The sequence below is a fragment of the Rattus norvegicus genome, chromosome 8 (genome assembly GCF_021556685.1).
Source record: "Rattus norvegicus strain SHRSP/BbbUtx chromosome 8, alternate assembly SHRSP_T2T, whole genome shotgun sequence".
Classification (NCBI taxonomy): domain Eukaryota; kingdom Metazoa; phylum Chordata; class Mammalia; order Rodentia; family Muridae; genus Rattus; species Rattus norvegicus.
Window position 1 is genome coordinate 54,117,494 of NC_141541.1, and position 20,335 is coordinate 54,137,828.

At 43.8% G+C, this 20,335-nt stretch overlaps 1 protein-coding gene across 2 annotated transcripts in view; it reads left to right on the plus strand.

Annotated features, from left to right (window-relative positions):
- The window catches only part of Sik3 (SIK family kinase 3), a 211,128-nt gene that overhangs the window by 99,220 nt on the left and 91,573 nt on the right, over positions 1 to 20,335 (plus strand). For both annotated transcript variants that reach the window (XM_087563721.1, NM_001271216.2), the window contains 2 exon segments: positions 12,346 to 12,462; positions 16,023 to 16,086. In XM_087563721.1, coding sequence (XP_087419847.1) covers positions 12,346 to 12,462; positions 16,023 to 16,086 — 181 coding nt within the window.

Consider the following 20,335-nt stretch of genomic DNA (forward strand, 5'->3'; position numbering starts at 1 on the left):
CTTGTTGATTGACAACTTAACTGCACTAATGAGATCTATTAATTCCTCGGCTGTGCTTGACTTACCTGAATGCTGAATTACCTATGAGGGAGCTGTGTTACCACTTGTGGGTTAGGGTCAGGCTACCTGAACTACACAGTGGGCTGTGGCTGGCTCTCCTGGGCTTACCCCTTTAAAGTTGGCAGTGTCTTACTAAGGTAAATGTTCCATAGACTTTAAGTTTTTTCTTTTCTTTCTTTCCTCTTTTCCTCCCTTCCTTCCATCCATCCATCCATCCATCCATCCATCTCTCTCTCTTTCCTTTCTTTCTTTCTTTCTTTCTTTCTTTCTTTCTTCCTTCCTTTCTCTCTCTCTCTCTCTCTCTCTCTCTTCCTTCCTTCCTTCCTCTCTCTCTCTCTTTCTTTCTTTCTTTCTCTCTCTCTCTTTCTTTCTTTCTTTCTTTCTTTCTTTCTTTCTTTCTTTCTTTCTTTCTTTCTAATTTGAAACAGGATCTCACTATGCAGCTCTGGCTTGGCCTGAAATTTACTGTGTAGTCTAGGATGACCCCTAAGTTACTGTGTAGCTAAGGATGACCTTGAACCTAGGACCCTCTTGCCTATACTCCCAGGTACACCACCACCCCTGGCTTGTCTATCATCTTGTTTACAGCATAAAGAAAATAAACAGAGCTAGAGGGATGACTCAGAGGTTCAGAGCTCTGTCCTCTTTTCCAGGGGCAGCTCAGAACTCTCTGTTTTGTTACCCTAGTGCAGGGGACCTGATGCTCTTTTTTGGCCTTATTGGGCACCAGGCTTCCATGTGACATATAGACGTGTGCAGGTGAAGCACCCAGACACATAAAACAGAGAAAAGATGGTTAGGTATGACAGGAAGTAAAGTAGAGATGAGTTTCACTGGTACAGTGATACAAACTGTGGGCATTCTCTACCAAAGATATGTTGAAAGTTTTGCTGTGGGGAAAGATGGAGAGTAGCTGAGACGTTTTGTAGGCTCCTTTTGGAGAGAGTAGCCCCGGTGCTCGGGAGTCTGCACACAGAGGTCCAAGGCTGGAGAGTATGACAAGCTAGAGCTTTCTTAAGTTTTGTGTCCAAAGCTAATAACTTCTAAAATCCTGAGAGGAAACCACAGATTACATTATGGCCCTGGAATGTTGTTGGTATACAGTGAAGAATGATCTCAGAAGATTGGACAGCCTGCCTTGTGATTTGTGTGACACGTGTCCCCTGTTTGATCCTCCCCCCCCCCACCTTTGGCCGCACAGCACACATTTTTGAAACTGTACATATCCTAAGATCAGTATGCACTTTCCCCCATCACCAACTGCCTGCCTTGCTGTGCTTTCTGATCTGGGCCCCAGAGTTTTTATGTAGCAAATTCTAACATCTGCCAAGTTCTGTTGGGCTGCAGACAGGAGTGCATGCTTTCTGTGGGTAAATTGCAGTTGGGAATTTGCTTATATGTGGACCACTGTGATATTTAGCAGGCTAAGCGGGAAAGGTCAGGTTGCATGAGGTGAAGAACACTGAGGGCCTGTTCTGTTGCTTCCTGCCTGTGCCAGCTAGTAGCCATGGCCTCCAGTTCTCTTGTGGGGTATGAGTTTGGCTGTTGTCCCTCTAGGAATAGGGTGATTTATAGCCATAACTTTTAGCATTCTGAAGATCTATGCACATAAAGCCCTCCAGTAAATCTGAATTTTTTTCTTTATGTATCATCCTTCCGTAGTAGGGAACATGCCAACCCACAAGTTTAAGTTCAGTGGCTGGAACCTTAGAAATTAAACATCTTTATCTTTCTCATCTTGAGACAAACAAGGCTTTCTTAGTTTATTGATTGAATTTTAGGCCAAGAGCTGAGACACTGTCTTTCCCTGCCTGCTGTTGGTTAAGACTTCATGCATAGACACCCTTCCTTTGTATGGTAATGTGAAACAGGGTAATTACACACAGATCCAACCGACTTTGGCAGAACCAGAGGACAAAGCAAACCCAAGCTTGCTTCATCCTTTGGTTAAAAATCAGAATCTGAGCCCCCCAGAACTTCCTGTATCTTTTCTTCCTCCAGGATTCCAACCGCTGTAGTCTGTTCCTCTCCACACACCAGAGCTTTCCGTGCATCTGTCATGTTGACTTGATTGATAGGTTTGCTGCTCATGAAGCCACTGTAGGTTTGCTGCTCTGGAACTATTGGGCTGGTTTCCCATGGTACTGTGGGTTTTTAAAAATGAGGGTGAAAGAACCTTTTTAAACTGTTTTCGGGGTTGGGGATTTAGCTCAGTGGTAGAGCGTTTGCCTAGCAAGTGCAAGGCCCTGGGTTCGGTCCCCAGCTCCGAAAAAAAGTAAAAAAGAAAAAAAAACCTGTTTTCATTGTTAGTTACCCCCCCACACCACTTTAAAGTTCAATCGCATAAATAAGTCATTCTGTTTCTTCTAAGAAGCAGTTGGGATAGAAACATACAGTGTTCTTTATACATATTAATGGACCAATTAGAAGAGTAGTTATCCCATTTAGTTATTGCTGTGGCTGTCTAAGAATGTGGTTCTGTCTACCTTAGTTTGATTGTTTATCTAATTTATGATTTTATTATCAACAAGTTTTTTTTTTTTTTGGTTTTGCCTTTTTGTTTGGTTAAATTTGTTTTGTTTTTAGATCCCCTCTCACTGTGTAGCCCTGGTTGTCCAGAAACTTACTATGTAACTAGGCTGGCCTTGAATTCAGAGAAATCAGATTGCTTCTGCCTCTTGAGTCTTGAATGGGATTAAAGGTGTGAGCCACCTTTTCTGGCTTTGCATGCAGTTTCGAATAGGGTCTCTGTGTGGTACTGTCTGGCCCTCTCTGGCCTGAGACTTACTCACTTTCCAGTATCAGCCTCTGACTAGTAGTATTACAGAATGCACTATCACACTTGGTTTCTGTAAGAATTAACTAATTAATTGGTTGAATTCAGAAGTGCTTGGGATTAAGTCCATTATCTTGTGAATGCTGGTCAAGAGCTCTTTCTCCTGAGCTTGTCCCTTGAATATACCTGTCGGGAATGTATTCCTAGACATCAGAAAGCAGTAGATGTCTTTGGCAATATGTGAACGTTTTACCTGCATGTGTGTCTCTGTACCTTGTTTGTGAGGGCATCTGATCCCTGGAACTGGAATTCCAGATGATTGTGATCAGCTAGGTGGATGCTGGGAACAGAATGAGGGTCCTCTGCAAAGCCCGTGCTCTTTTCCACACAGCCATCCATCTCTCCAGCCCCTCCCTCCCAGCCTGTTTTCATCACATTACACGTGCCTGTCCCTTTTGTGCCTGCATAAATGCAAGTTGCAGTTTTCTTTGGCAATGAATCAACAGTCATATCTATTAGATTGAACATTGGTATTTTCATAAAATATAAGGACTAGTAGATGAGATAACTGGGTTTCTTTTTTTTGCTTAAATTTTAGTTGTTTTTGATTTTTTTACCTCATTGTTACTTGCTATATTCAATATTTTATTCAATCAATATGCATTTATGATAATTCTCCTTAAGTGAAGTCTTTGGTGCCACTGTAGTAGCTGTCTGAAATTCTAGACAGCAGTGTCACTTAGCACTGTTGCAGCTCAGCCTTTGGGAGGCACGTGGTCTACTGAGGGAAAGCTAGAGACGTTAGCTTGTGTAGTAGAGTTCATTTCACACAGCAGTTCTCCTCTCATGTGTTTCTCTCTAATTCATAAAGCAGTATCAACACTTAGCCGTTTTCTCTGTTGAGGGCGTTTTTATCTATGTTTTCCTCCTTCTCTGCAAAATAACTGTAAGAAAGTTGAGAATTAATTAATTAATTAATTAATTAATTAATGTTTCCTGTACTTTCTAGGGATTGACTGAGGTTTCATAAATGCCACCATTTACCACACAAAATGCTAACGTTTGTTATGGGAATGAGATCCAGTTTACTTTAAAAACTTGATTACTAAATTAAAGGAGGCCTTTGAAATCCTCGTGGGAGGGATGCAAAATGCTCTCCTAGCATTATGATTTTGATGGCGTTCTAGAAGCGGTAGTATGCACCCATGACATGAGAACCACCTAGACTGTTGGTGCTCTGCTCCTGACCGGCTCAAGGAAGCCAGCTTTTCAGCTCCAGGCTGCCCCCGACTAGGTGGGGAGTGTATGGTCAGACCAAAGTGTTCAGCTTTAACATCTTCGGAATGAGGAGTGTAATTGGGAAACACATACAACAAACAAGCAAACAAAGGAGTTGAAAATGATTTTTCAACTGTTCCTGTCCATTGGTCCACCGAGACTCCTGTCCTTGCATGCAGACTGTGTTAGGCACATGTGAACAGCATTGTCATGGCATGGTTAGCAGGATACCTGTCCAGTGTGATAAGTCACCTAGGGTAAGCCTAGGAAAGTCACGCCATGACAGTCTGGTTAAGCAGCTTTCTGCTGGACTTTACCTGAGTTCTAGGTGCCATATCATTTCTGAACAGTACCCAGGCTTCGGGACAAATGCCATTCTTGAGAAGAGCAGTGTCCCTGAGTGAGTCTCTGTCATTTTACCTATGATTTGTCACTCCAGGGAAGAGTAGCGTGTACTCCATTAAGAACATCCATCTTGAGCTTCATTCAGCTTGCAGCCTCCTCCTGATCTCATTTCAGAGCACATTGCCAAGTTCTCCACACATCTACTCTTTCTTCCTTGTTCTTTGGCCTAAATGGTTCTCTCTTGTAGCTTATCTCCCATGGCGACAGTTAAATTCTGTTTAAGGTGAGGGCATCTTCTTGTTCTCCTTTCTTTCCGGAATCTCCTTAACAGCAGCCCTTTGTTCTTCCATCCTCGCTCCCACACCTTGCTTGGGTGGCCACCAGAGCTGTTAGAACTTCCTGCTCACCTCATTTCGAGTTTACCTTCCCTTTACTTCCCCATCCCTAACCTTTCCTCTCTTTTCAAGCTTCACCGCTGACCCACGTCAGCCAGGATATCAGCCCTTGAATTAAGCCTTTGCTGCCAGCCTAAACATCTCCCTTTTAGACTCCCACTGCTTGCTAATCTAAAGTAAATACCAGGCCATGGAGAGTTGGGTTCCAGTTCTCCGTCCTTGACCTTCATTTTTATCGTCAGCCCCATCTTTTCTCCCACTCGCTTTCTTTTCTGTGCAGTCTGGGTGAGGGTTGAGCCTGCAGAACACGGGCTGCTAGACAGCAGCATTCTGTATGCACATGGCGCACTGCTGCCACTTTGCACATGCCATTGTGACCACAGCAGTGCCATCTGGGCCTCAGCGAGTCACCTGTGATGGTGGAGACACTTGTACGGCTTCTGCCTTCTGAGCGGGTAAATGGTAACCTATGGAAATTACTGGAACTAAGACATCACTTTCTTTTCATCTTTGAAGTTTGCCTTTCAGTGCTTTGAGTTTTAAGCAGTCAACAACAAAGCAATGTTTCCTTTGCTTCATGTACCTCTTTTTGTTTTTTTTTATTAACTTGAGTATTTCTTATATACATTTCGAGTGTTATTCCCTTTCCCGGTTTCCGGGCAACATCCCCCCTCCCCCCTCCCCTCCCTTATGGGTGTTCCCCTCCCAACCCTCCCCCCATTGCCGCCCTCCCCCCAACAGTCTAGTTCACTGGGGGTTCAGTCTTAGCAGGACCCAGGGCTTCCCCTTCCACTGGTGCTCTCACTAGGATATTCATTGCTACCTATGAGGTCAGAGTCCAGGGTCAGTCCATGCATAGTCTTTAGGTAGTGGCTTAGTCCCTGGAAGCTCTGGTGCTTCATGTACCTCTTATTACGCACAAACTACCAATGCTCTAACTTACAGTAGCTTCCAGAAACATGCTTTACAGTATATTTGACGATTTTGAGTAAATTCTCCATTCTTTATCCTGTAGAAATCCTAAATGTGTGAACTATTTTGCATTCACTCTCCCAGAAAGGCCAGAGAAGTACAGACAAATGGAAGGTTAGCTGTGTACCCTAAATAGTGGATGTTTTAGATGATGGCTAACGGCTTCCTTTGTAGTCCTTTGAGAGCTGCCTGACTCATCCGTGTGGTCCATGTTGAGTCCCTTCTTGGCACTATTCTTGCTTCCCAGCTTAGGCGTGACACTGTACAATTTCCACGAAGCAGTGTGGCTGGTGTTTGTAGAAGCAGCCATCTGCATTCAGATGCCCAGTTTCACTTTACCCCTTGCTACTTAGCTTGTCAGCATTTAAAACTAAAGAATGGATTTCAGTTAAGAAGTTGGTTCAAATACAGAGGTTAGTTAGGCTTGCCCCAAGTGTGGCCGGTCCATATCCTGACTGGTCATGTCACTTAGTGCCTGAAAGGTTTAGCTTAAGTGTGAAGTTTGTGGTTTCTTTGTTTCTTTCTTTCTTTGTTTCTTCCTTCCTCCCTCCCTCCCTTCCTTCCTTCCTTCCTTCCTTCCTTCCTTCCTTCCTTTCTTTTTTCTTTTTTTCCCCAGGTTTCTTTAAATTTGTTTTCCCAACTGTCATTCTATTTGGTAGTTAGGCTTAAGACAAAAGCTCTGTTTCTTCTTCATTAAGGCTGATTTGGAGGGTTTTACAGTTCCTTTTGTAAACTGGACCTATATAAGAGTTAGGGGGAAAGGGGACTAGCTTTCAAGTTTCCCTGAAGATGGATCTGTTTGGAGTCGTCAGAGGAGGGATCAGTTCACTGCGTAGGATGTTGCTTATTTCTCAGTGGGTCTGAGGATACCACAGCTTCTAAGACTCCGCCCTGCATCCCCAGGATAAATTGTCTTTATAAAAAGCTCTTATTTTTATTTTTTAATCTTATCCTCCACAATTAGAAATGGAGATTGTCTGAAAATACTGTCCTGTGACAAGCACTTTCATCCTGTGGTTAAGAGAGTCTGTGCTTCTGGTGTTGGCTTTAGTCTCTGGTTCTAATTTGATCTCTAAGCGAATAGGGACAACACACCATGTATATATTGAAGCTGCTTTGAAGCTTGTCAATAATTTTTCCCCTCTTGCATTCTGTAGACCAGGCTGCTCTTACACTTGCAGTGGTCCTCCTGCCTCTGCCTGCTGTGAGCTGGCTGTCTCTCAGTAATTAAGTCCTGAGACCCGAAAGCGTGAGAGCTTCATCTTTGTGCTGCAGCCTCGCTCTCTGTGGTGGCTTTCGGGATTTAGCTGCTGAGGAACAGGGCAGCCGAGTCTGCCAGACGCTCAGCTAACGTTTCCTCAGTAGAGTTGAAGGAGTAGAATGTCTCCTGTTGATTAATTAGCTTTTAGGTCATCTAGACCAGTGCTATCCAGTAGAAGAGGATTAGATATCATATTTAAATTTTTCTCTTCTATACCAATTACCCATGGAATTGTGAGTCTCCTGCCTCAGCCTCTCAAGTACTTGCAATTGTAGGCCTAGGGCACCAAGCTTGGCAGTATTCATATTTTTAAAAAATTAAAAGAAATAAGTAGAGCTAATTTTGGTAATATATTCTATTTAACTTAATTTCCAAACCCTTATTTCCACATGTAAGCAGTAGAAAAGTGAATGGGTGAGTTTACAGTTTTTTGGTAATACTAATGTGATAAATGGTATGTATTTTGTATCTCTATTGTGTGCACTGGCTACATTCAAATATGTAACCATATGTGACTGGTGGCTACTGTATAAAATTAGACATATCTAGACCATTCGGTAATTGTAGAGATGAACTGAGAACAATCTGGAGTAGATAAAATTTGTTTTAGAAACAGACCAAAAAATTGCCTTCGTATTAATACAAAATCATGGGTCCACTGAGAAAACTCTCAATGGCAGAATCTCACCTCCCTAAGGTTGATTCCCTTGAGTCAAGGGTACCAACCTTTACTTGATGGAACTAGCATGAAGGCATTTCAGTGAGAGGAACAGCTTCTTCCCTGTAAGGATGCCCTTTCACCCTCATTCCAGACCATATGGTGCTCCTCTTGGAAGCATCATGCTCTCTCCACCCCACCCCCACCCCACAGTCCCACTCCCAGCACCCTTTCTCCCACCTCCATCCCTGCATCCCCAGACTAGTCTGAGGGCTGCGCCTTCCCTTCTTGGAAGTTTTTTTTTTTTTTTTTTAAACCTTTCCCTCTTACATAGTGTTTTAAAAGCTGTGCCTTTGTCATCATCATGTTTCACTGAAGCTCCCACCAGGGGTTTTTGCTGGGGAACTGTGGTTGGTTTTGATCTTAGAACAGAACTTTGCTCCTGGCATATTGGTTTGCATTCGGCCACTGTCTCTTTCCTCAGAATATGCTAGAGAATGTATTGCTTTGGGGGAAGAAACCACTAATTTTTTTTCTGTGTTCATTCTCTGTGTGCATCACTGTGTTGCAAAACAGAGGCAAGAGTTAAAGCCACTGTGGTTTTGAGAAGTGAGAACTCGGAGTACTGACCCCTCCCCTCCAGAGTGGATAGGGAAACTCTGGCTTTGGCATGTGCTGAACTTAATTTCTTTCCTACCACATGCCAATTTAAAAAGAATTCGTTGAAGGGAAGTATCTTGTGGAGAGAAATTTTTAAGAACGTTCACAATCTGCATCTATTTAGCGACCTATTTGATGTGATGCCATGTTTAATTAGTGTTAGAGTGTCAGTTCACACAGCCATGTTCTCTGCAAGGAAAGAGGATTCTGTTGAGAACAGACCAAGCTAGGGGATGCACAGGATGGTTTGCTGTGTCTGCTCCCTTCTTGTTAATAGTCTCCATGTGCTTGTGTGAGTGTGTGACCTTCAGGCTTCCAGCTCCCACCTCTAAAACCTTACTCTTTGGAGGCCTGGAGAGAGGGCTTACAAGTTAAGAGCACAGACAGCTCTTCCTGAGGACCCAGGTTCAATTCCCAGCACCCACAGAACAGCTCACAACCATCTGTAACTCTCATCACAGAGGATCCAACTCCCTCTGCTGGCCTCTGAGGGCATCAGGCACACACATGGTCTACAGATACACATCCAGACAAAACACCCATATGCCTAAAAATTAAAACATGCTCTTTGGAAACTTGTCTAGTTACCTGCAGATTTACTTCTGCTATAGATGTGAGTAATTTTTAAAGGAGCTCATGTGTGCTTTAAGGTACAGCTTTTATTATATAGTCTGTAGCTCTGGGAAAAACATACATGTTCATTATGCAGTTCTTGGGTTCTCAAAATAATCTGCTGTGAGCCAGCCCCTGCCCTCTGACTTCATAGTTCTTTCTGTTGTTCCTCTTCCTGCTGTTTTGAACCTTTCCTTTTCCTGCTTATGGCTCGGGTTTGCCACTGTCTAGCAACACTTGAGTGCTTTTAGGGCCTGGGGCTCCTTAGTAAGGAGGGTGGGGGCAGGGAAATGCACAGTACTCTCTTACGCCCAGCCCTCAGACTAGGCCTTGCCTTGGTTTCCATTCTGTGGTTCAGGATGACTTTCCTGAATGGAATTCATTTCCCCGCTCTGTCCTCCCTTACTCTGCCCGGCAGCCGGCAGCAGGCCAGGAGGTTCTGTAGACTCTCACAGATGTCAGCTACTTCTGGCTCCTGGCTTGCCCTTTGACAAAGGAATCGAGGTTTTTGATTCAGAATTTTGTTGCTTAGTGAAGCCAGTCTAATCCATGCCATAGAATGCTCAAAGTTTAAGAAATATTGAAAAAACATCAGTACCTGTATACAGCAGAGCCTTCCCCCAACCCCCAGTTCTCTGTAGATGCTACCTTTCAAGACCCAGAAGGCATTCCTGGAGCCAGAGATAGTGGCAGCCCCCTTCTTTCTCACTGGTAAAGTGGAGTAATTCTAACCAGGTACTGTAGCAAAGTTATGTAAATGTGCTCCTTGTCTTGACAGGCTACCAGCTGTACATCTTAGCAGCTCTCGCTCATCATTTCTGCTCCATTTCTTCTGTTCCTTGAGCCAGAGCCTTGCTATGTAGCCCAGGCTGGCCTCGCACTCACAATTTCTTGCATGAACCTCCATAGTGGACAGGACCACAGGCATGATGGTCATGCCTGGTTCCTTCTAATGAAGGCGAGGTGAAGGAAGCCCCTCTCAACTTCCCCGTGACTCCCCAGGACTGTCGAGTTACCAGCATGGCTGCTGTTGTACTTTAGGGTCTTGGATCAGTAAAACATGGGTCCCCTGAGCCTGAGCAGAGTGATGCTGATCAGTCGGCCTGATAACTGAGGAACGGGGTAGCATGGATGTGCTGTGTGGCGAGGTGATTCATGCCCCAGCAGGACACAACTGGTAGACTGCCATGCAGCTTAAAACCTGCATCATTTATTTCTGTAATTTTCCATTTAATATTTTGAGATTGAAGTTAGCGACTACCTAAGCTATATAGAGTGTGAAAATGGGGGTTAGGATGGTGCCAATCTCCTGTGTGTCTATCACAGCTCAGACTCACTTAAGCAGGTTGCCTGCATGACCATAGTTAATTCCCAGCAACCGTTTAGAGAAGCTCCTGATTCCATGCCCATGTTTTACAGAGAAGGAGCTACAGGAATTAAAATAACTTTCTATGTTGGTATACATTAAGAGACCGTTGTAAACTTTTGCATGTAAGCAACTTGGCTTCCTTTTTGTCCTTGCTTATGATCCTATATCCAGTACTGGGCAAAGCTCCACCTTTCCTATTTTCTGGAGCCTTTGTCTCCTTTCTCCACCCCCCAAGGAGCAGACCAGAATTTGACTCTGGAGGAATAATATAAAGAGGTTTGGGGAGCTGGCCCAGGAGAAGCAGGTGCAGGCACCGGGCCAGCTGGTGGAGTGATGTCTGAATTGGTGCAGTGACCAGTAGAAATGGCTGTGGTCGAAGGTCATTTGGGCCTCACAGATCAAAGAGCTATCTGTAGGTGCTAGGGACCCTGCTCTTCAATGTTTAAGGTCCCCTCTGGCTCCTATCTATCCAGTTTCTTCTCTTGTCTAAGTTTTCTATGCCCCGTGTTTCTCTCTGGGGTAGAAGCTGTTCATCCTCTGCTCAGCCACTGCACCTCTGTCCCATAAGAGATTCCAAGTCCTGGAAGTCACAGCTATGCCCATCAGTCCTGGAGCTATACATACAGCCAGGGCGTTGTTGCCTTCCTGGGCAGGCTGAAGCCTGGGCGCTGGGCTGAAGCCTGTCTCTTTTTACCTTTCTTCTTTTTTACCTTTATTCTAATATCTGAAAAAACTACAAAACGAAAAATCTTTGTGCCAGGCACCCATATGTATGACTAACTTACAGCCATCATGCTCTGCACTAAACATTTTGCCAATATTGACTCATGTAATTAATCAACTAAGTAATTGGAACTAAGATACAGAAACATTTCTGGAGTGAAACAAGTATTTTAACTAGTTCTCTGAGGATGGTAAGAAAGTTTAAGATTTATTGAATTAAACTGGACCCGGGGGCACACATGCACCATTAGTCCCAGCTCTCAGGAGGCAGCGGCAGGAGGATCTTTGTGAGTTTGAGGCCAGCCTGGTCTACAGAGGTAGTTCCAGGTCAGCCAGGGTTATGTAGAGAGATCCTATCTCAAAACATCAAGGAGATGTGGTTTGACTTAGTGGATTGAAACAAAGTCCATCATCTTATATTTTGTTTTAAAATGTCTACGCTGTGTTACATGGTGAGCCACTCACATAATCTCAGTATTCTGGGGGCTGAAGTAAAAAGGTGGCAGTTGAGACCAGCCTTGGCTACACAGTCTGGAAAAAAACAGTGCATGCTGTGCGATGTCTTGTTCTAAGGCAGTGTATTGGGGTTCACAGGATATTAATGTCGATTTTTTTTTTCTAACGGCAGACCACCTGGATCTGCTGCACAGTGGTGTTAATGACTAAACGTTGGGTTCAGTGCTTACTCGCTGTGCCTTAGATTCCATATTAATAAAGAAGGTTCATAATCACACAGGCGTTATGAGGTTTAAGGGAGTTGTCATGTAAGGCAGTAGGAGCTGTGACTGTCATGGTGAACGCTCTATGTAGTTGTTGCTACCAATGCTGTCCCCCCATACCCCCTGCTTTGCCTCCTCCTGGTGGCACCTTACTGGCATCTCAGACTGTCACACATGCTTCGTATCCACCCTGCCCTCTGCTTGTGGAAGCTTAGTTTGACTGAGCCCTGGCCACATTTCTTCCGTAATGAGATGTTCCGTCCTGGGCTTTTACTGTGTAGGAAGCTTAAGAATCACAGAGGACCCATCTGCTTTTGGAGCATATCTGTTGAGACAAACTTCCTCAGGATCCATATCCTGTCTTTTAAAAGAGCTACACCATTTTATTACTCGACATCCTGAGAACACAATGCTAGCCGTTTGTGTTTTGTCGAGTATAATGGTTGAAAGTGGGTTTAATTTTCTTGAGTAAACTGCTTTTAATAACACATCCATATGTTTCCTTCCTCTGTGCTAGGTTGCTATTAAAATCATAGATAAGACCCAGTTGGATGAAGAGAACCTGAAGAAGATTTTCCGGGAGGTTCAGATAATGAAGATGCTTTGCCACCCACATATCATCAGGCTCTACCAGGTAGGAGGGACAGGAGCCCAGCGTGGCGGGTGGGGAAGGGCTGCTGCTGTGAAGATGGCGTGTGGGGGTGAAGGGCTGCTATCCGACCACCACCCCACCCTCTTCCTTGCTCCCCTGGGAGCTTCACCCATGTCCTTTGAGTCTGTCCTTTGATTCTCGCAAGCAACACACAGACAGAGTCTAAAGCTAAAAGTTTCCTTATGTGGATCAGAGTCCCTCAGCATCGTGGAAACCTCAAAGGAACAGAGACTGTTATCTCCTCATGTGAAAATGTAAACGCTAGTTCCAACTATGAATTACGGGTGGCAAAGAATGAGCTCTTGCCCCAGCCAGCCCCCAGCCCCCTTCCTTCTCTTTTCTAGATGAGCCTGGGCTTAGTTCTCCAATTGCTTTTGATAATTTGGAGGTACCCAGTATCACAAGAAGATTTCTGTGGTAGTTTTCTTACCTTCCTAAGAAGCAAGCCTGCTTTGTACAACCATCAAACACTTATGGCAAAAGAAATGCATCTCTTGGGTGGAATGTCAGACTGACCAGGAGGCTACCAATGGTGGAGGAGATATTTTGGGGAGAGGTAGGGTTTCTCAGATTACAGTGTGTTGAGTGTGTTCATCCAGCTTGCTCTCAGCTCTGCTGCAGAAGTCATCCCCAGAGCTGAGGGAAGCGTGCTCACTGCTGAGTCTGCAGTAGATGTCTCCTGACCCGGGTGTGTGTGAGGCTGAGGAAGCACGCCGGCACTATGGCAGACTTGCAGAGCAGGCTGATCTCTATGGAAAAGCATGTAGAGAGGCATGGGTGGTTAAGCCTGCAGCTGTAGCTCCCTTCTGGAGTCAGCTGCTCACAAGGTGAAATGAGTTCCGTCAGTCAGACCTGTTGAAACGTATCACGGTAAACGATGTTGGCAAAAGCTACCTTCTATAAGAAGCAAATTTAGATTCTCCCTGGGCTGTCTGAAGGCCCTGCACAGTGAGGGGCAGGTCTTATCCTTGGCTTCTTGCCTGTCTTGGTGGAGTGAATGAAACTGAGTGTTTTTTCCCATGTTTATTTTGTTAATTTGTTCTTACTCTGTAGCCCAAGCTGGTCTCTCACTTATAACCCTTCTACCTCAGCCTCCCAGACTGCTTGGGACTAAAGGTGTGCATGGCCACTCCAGCAACTGAATAAGCAAGGACTCACCTTTTAAAGTAAGGCATGCTAAAGTAATTGCGGGATTCAGGATGACCTGCGGGATGACAGGAGGAGGCTTTGTCCTGCAGAATTTATGATTAAGTTTCCGATCCTGCGAGATTTATGATCAGATCCTTCAAGCTGGCCTATTGTGCCGAGAGTTGATTATTTGCCTTCTCCAGCTGTGACTTCGACCCAGCTTTCTTTGAGTTTGTTTTTATTTTGCTTTTGGGGACTAGAATTGTTAACAGGATTCTGAGCTACCAGAATGCAGGACTAGCACGTGTGATCAGGGAGTTTTCAGGGCTGTCTCCTCAGAGTTTTAGAGCGAGCAAATGTGAATAACCTACCAGAGACAACAGTTCTGAGTCCCTGAGAAGTTTAATAGCAAAAGAACGTTTGCAGCTAATGAGAGTTAAGAAAAGGGAGGGATTCAAAGGAAACTCACAATACAATATTTCTCTAAGTATCTGCAATATATTTAATATAGAACATTTTTGTCAAATAAGTGAATTATGGACAGGTCTCTCACAGCAGTTGTTGTGTCGAAAGGACATAGCTATTTTGCTTGAAGATGAACTTAAAATGTATTCATATGATGGATTATTCTAAAGCCATTAAAAGGAAAGGCAGGCATGGTAGAACATGTCTGTAGTCACAATACTTGGGAGGCTAAGACAGGATTACAAGTAGAGCCCAGACTGGACTGTGTAGTGAGTTTCATATTAGCGTGGTGTTTAGTAAGTTCCTCTCTCAAAAACAACTCTCCCAACCAACCAATAAACACGCATATGCACGCACACACACACACACACACACACACACACACACACACACCACCACCACCACCAAACCCCTTAAACATGTTACCACTCTACACATATGTGGTGTTGATGTTTAAAGATAAAAAAGAAAGCAGCCAGCAAGCAGTATAATTAATGAACCACATGTACTAAAAGTGTGGGTCTGAGAGCTTGAGAGACTGTTCTTCTAGAGGTCCAGAGTTCAAGTCCCAGCAACTATATGGTGGCTCACAACCATCTGTAATGGGATCTGATGCCCTCTTTTAGTGTGTCTGAAGACAGCTACAGTGTACTCATGTACATTAAATAAACAATGGCCAAAGTGACTGAGGAACTAAACTTTTAAAAGAATTTCTTTTTAAATTTATTATATGTATTTGTGTTTTGCCTGAATGTCTGTGCATATGGATGTTCGATTACCTGGAACTGGAGCTACATACAGTTACACACTGCTATATGGATGCTGAGAATTCAACCTAGATCCTTAAGAACAACCAATGCTTTTGTAACCCCTGAGCCATCTCGCCAGCCCTAATGTAATTTATTTTAACTTAAGTTCATTTTAAGTAAAACTCAAACAGTCTAAAATTGTTTTATGATTATTAAAAGGATAATGCTTGGGCTGGAGAGATGGCTCAGTGGTTAAGAGCACTGACTGTTCTTCCAAAGGTCCTGAGTTCAAATCCCAGGAACCACATGGTAGCTCATAACCATCTGTAATGAGATCTGATGCCCTCTTCTGGTGTGTCTGAAGACAGCTACAGTGTACTTATATATAATAAAACTTTTTTAAAGGATAATTCTTTAGGCATATGAAGGTAAACGGCGACCATTGTTTCTGACTTCTGTTTTAAATTGTGGCCTTAGACAACATGGGCACTACAGCTCGGTTGTGTTCATCCCAACATCCTTAGGGAGATGCCCAGTGCTAAGTATAAGTGTCTCTGTGAGAATGGGTGTAGATAGGAGATAGAAGCCTTTGGTCTTTGGTTTACACAGTAGGTGCTTAAAATGTTTACAGCTATCCTGACAAATTCATACATGAGTTTGGCAAAAAACAAAACAGTGCTCACTGTGGATTTTTAAAAAGTTGTGAGTAGACTGGACAAATGAAATACACATAAATGAATTACATTATTGAAAGGTATTTTATGGGATACAGTATTGATTGATATTTTATGGGACCCCTCCTTTTATGAACAAATGGTTCATAGAAGAATTCACATTTCTATTTAGAAATCAAATCCTGTGTGGTTTCTGGATGTTCCTTGATGACACAATGTTTTCCCTAAGGCTCTCCCACTGGGCTGGTGATGTGTGAGGAGAGCCTTGAGTTGTAATTGAGGTTGAAATTGAACTTTTTCTAGTTCTTAGCAACGTCTTTGCTTCTCAGCTTATTGGATTACAGAGACCTGGGGACAAAGAGGACCATGCCTCTGAAGCAGTAAATGTTCCCATTTCCCCTTCCTCACAATGCTATGTCCCCTCCCATGTGTTGTGCCCTTTAAGGAGGGCTGTTACCATCAGAGACAATGGTTCTGCTGGACCAGCCGGCCACCTGTGTCACATCACTGTCTTGCCTTTGCACAGGTCATGGAGACAGAGCGCATGATTTACCTGGTGACAGAATACGCTAGCGGAGGGGAGATATTTGGTGAGTACCTTCACTGCATCCTTTAAACAACCCTTAAGTACACTATGCCAACCCAGAGTAGCTGTCCTGTGTCTCAGCTGTCCTGATGCTGCCCTCTGTGCCATCATGGTAATTTCAGGTTTTGGTTTGTTTGTTTAGCCAGTTAAATCCCTCCACTGTGTTTATTCTTGAGCAAAGGTGTTTTGTTTGCTCTAGTTAGATGTTAACAGTTGAGATAAAAGATTTCAAAACCAAATATTCCTGCCAGTCATGTGACTGGGTCTTTTCTGTTGCCAGGCTGTAGCTGAGTTTGCCAGGAGTGATGGAGATCCCTCATGTGTGGGAGCCCCTGGTGTGATGTGAGGAAGGGCCCCACCTTCTTAACCTTTGTTTAAATATATCTTTGAGACCTGTACCTTGCTGTGTGCACAGTCCCCCAATGGCTCTGATCATCTGCCTCCGGTAACTGCTGTTTCTTCTTGACTTGACCTTTGTACATCATGAGATCTTGACCTTTGTACATCATGAGATTTAGTTCCAGGCAAACCTCACTTGGACTTGGTAAAAACTAAAGCAAGAATTCTCTGTGCTGACAGCAATTAACACTACCAAATAGAGGTAAAAGGCAGATTGTGAAACTTAAATTCCTGTCTTTTATAAGAACCAGTACTAATTTACAATACATTTAGAAGTATATCACTTTTCTTACCAATTTATTTATTCACTTTATCTCCTGATCACAGCCCCCTACCTCCTTACTCCCATCCAACCCTTATAAATCCCCCCATTATCCCCTCCCCTTCTCCAAAGGGAAGGCCATCCTTGTGTACCACCATGCCCTAGGACATCTAATAGAAGCAGGACTAAGTTCATCCGTTCCCATTGAGGTGTCACCCGGCAGTCCAGCTAGAGGAAGGGGACGGGTCCGATGGCAACTTAGTCACAAACAGCCCCTGCTTCAGTTATTCGGGGACTCACATGAAGACCAATCTGCACATCTGCTAGAAATGTGTATGGCACCTAGGTCAGCCCTGCACACGCTGTGTTTGGTGGTTCAGTCTCTATAAGCTCCTAGGACCCCAGTTAGTTGCCGTTGTAGATCTTGTGGGATTGCCCAGTTCTGTGTCCCACTCTTCCACAAGACTACCAGGGCTGCTTCTATTGTTTGGCTCTGGGTCTCTGCATCTGTTCCATCAGCTGTGGATGAGGTCTCTCAAAAGACAGTTATGCTAGGCTCCTGTCTGTAAACATAGCAGAGCATCATTAATAGTGTCAGAAGTTGGTCTCTCTCATGAAGTGGGTCTCATCTTGGACCAGTCATTGATTGGCAGTTCCCTTAGTCTCTGCTTCATCTTTTTCCCTGCACATCTTGTAGGCAGGACATATTTTGGGTTGAAGGTTTTGTGAGTGAACTGATGACTTCCTCCGTCCACTGGAGGAAGTTCTGTCTGACTACAAGAAGTGGCCATTTCAGCCTTTATATCTCCAGTTGTTTGGGAGTCTTAGCTAGGATTACCCCATAGACTCCCAGGAGACTTTGCACCTTTAAAGTAGACATTCCTCTTAATTAATAGCTATGTGGTGTGGTGTGAAGTGCTTGTATGTGCATTTGTAGGCTAGGCCAGACATGGTGATGCATACCTTAATTCTAGCACTCTGAGTACAGAAGCAGCAGGATCAGCCTGATGTATATAATAAGTTCCAGATCAGCCAGGGCTACATAGAGGAACCTTGTCTCAAAAAAACCCCAATGAATTTTTTTTTTCAGAAAAAGTATCATTGTCACTTCTATTTCTCCTTTAATGGAGAACCAAGTACAATGCTCAAAGAGATACTTCAATTCAAAGAAATTGGCACATTAAAATCTCAGAATAATAATATTGTATATCAAGAATGTAGTGTAGGCTTTTAGTGCACATGATAATTCCGTGCCTATCAGTTATTTTGAAGGTGATGTCTCCATATCAAGACACTGATTTTCCCTCCATGAAGAAATCTCATAGAAGACAAACATGGAGATCTACATGTATTTTAAACCAGGAGAATGCAAGCTGTGAAGTCTGTACAGGAGTACAACTGTGCCATACCAAACACAGACGTCGTCTTTCTGGTTTAATGAGTCCATAGAGTGGAGAATAGAAGCATGTCAGAGACTAGGAAAGAGAAGTCACCTGATGCGGCTGGGGAATACATGGAGGCCTGACAACCAGGCACACGCTTCACTGAAACTGCTTCACTTTGGGCCACAAATGTACACAAAAGCAAGTGGACAACTTTTGTTACCTAACGCCTTTTATAAGCTTTGCTCTGAAAGGAAGCAAAGCATTTCTGAAGCCATGAGCAGTCTGTTAGCCATGTCATGGTAAGACCTTTGTTCATAGAGAGGCGCTGATAGCCTTAGAATAAAAGAGCCTGGCTCATCCTAATGTTCCTGACGTTCTGAGCAAACGCTGCATGTGGCCTGCTTTGGGAACGCAGTTCTTTTCTGATTGATTTTTCAAGGCAGGTTTTCTCTGTGTAGCCTCAGCTATCTTGGAACTCACTCTGTAGGCCAGGCTGGCCTCAAATTCATAGCAATCCACCTGTCTCTGCCTCTGAGTGCTGGGATTGATGACAAGTGCCACCATGCCTGGCAAGAAAACAGATCTTTAAAGGAAAGATAAGAGTCATTTTGGTCGTAGCCCCTTTGTGTATATGCAGCACTAGTACACAGAACACAGTTTTGGTATTATTAAAAGGAAATATCACACAATTATCTGTTACAACATAGCATATAATTATCTGAGTAAATATAGTATTAATTGACATGATTAGTATTGGGGTGCGCGTGTAGGAGTGTTCATGCCACGACACGCATGTGGAGAGGTCAGACTACAACTTGCAGGAGCTGCTTCTTGTCTTCCACCTCGCTTTGTGGCCAAGTCTCTCTTTCTACCACTCACTGTCTATACCAGGCTAGCCTTCCCATAAGATTCTCTGTCTCTGCCTCCCATCTCAATGTAGAGACCCCAAGATTATAGACACTGCAGCACCTGACTTATCACATGGCTTCCAAGGATCTGAACTCTAACCATCAGGCCACAGGGTAAAACCTGAGCCAGAGCCATCTATCTCCTTGGCTCATAGTAGACTTTTTAATGATCCAGGTTCAGAAAATAAAAAGACGATTACCCAAATAAATTACTAAAACCTCACATAGATTTGTGGAGGAGCTCCATGACAGAATGGCTTGCCTAACCTGTGCCAAGGCCTGTGTTTGGTTACTATTGAGTCAAACCCTAAATCAGTTGAACAGCGAGACTGCACAAGGATAAGGTGTCTCGGGGCCCTGATTCTCAAGTTTCTGTGTAAACGATAAGAGAAGAGGCGAGTAGTCAAGAAGTGAGGTGTTGAGGGAAGGAGGTGTATGCAGTTCAGTGATAATATGCCACATAGCACACATGAGACCCCGGATTCCATTTCAGCAAAGGTGACTGTGTGGGTTGGGGTGGTGGTAGTGCAGGGGCTGGAGATGGATAGGTTCAGATCAGACCTTTGCCTCCTACTTGCTTTTTAACTTGAGTCAAGTTCTTGGACTCAGTTCTTGGTCTCTAGTGTAAGGTCTACAGTTGTGTAGATGGAATAGGGCTCGTGATATAGCATATTTATAATAAGTCCCGCCCTCTGTAAGTCCCTAGGTTTGACCTCCAATTTTGGGTGATGGGATGAGTGTAATGAGCCAGCATTTATAGAGCTTTGGCATATGCTTACTTTTGCCTTCATGTTAAAGAACAAATGGGAGTGTTCAGGACGCCAATGCTACACAGAGAAACCCTGTCTCAAAACAAACAAACAAACAAACAAACAAAACAAAAACCAGATAAACAAACTGGAAAAAAAAACCCAAACCAACCAAACCAAAAAGTCATAAAACAAACAAGTAATTGGTGGACAGTTTTCATCATGAGTCATGCAGGATTCTCATCAGCTGCCAGGTAAAACTGATGAGAATTATTTTTAAAAGACTATAAACTGATCCTATGGACAAGCAGCAAATGAAAGAAAACATTTATTCAAGAACATCTATGAAAATTTACCAAGAAATGAGAGTCTGGGTTCTTGAGCCAGTCCTATGCAAGGTGCTGCAGCCTCCCCAAGTCTCCCGTCCACTCACTGTGTGCACACAGGCTGGCAAGGTCGGGGTGGATTCCAATCTGGACATAGAGTGAGGTCTTCTTAGTACTGGATCTGGATAGGTGACTGTCTTCCCAGGAAGAGCAGAACATTAATG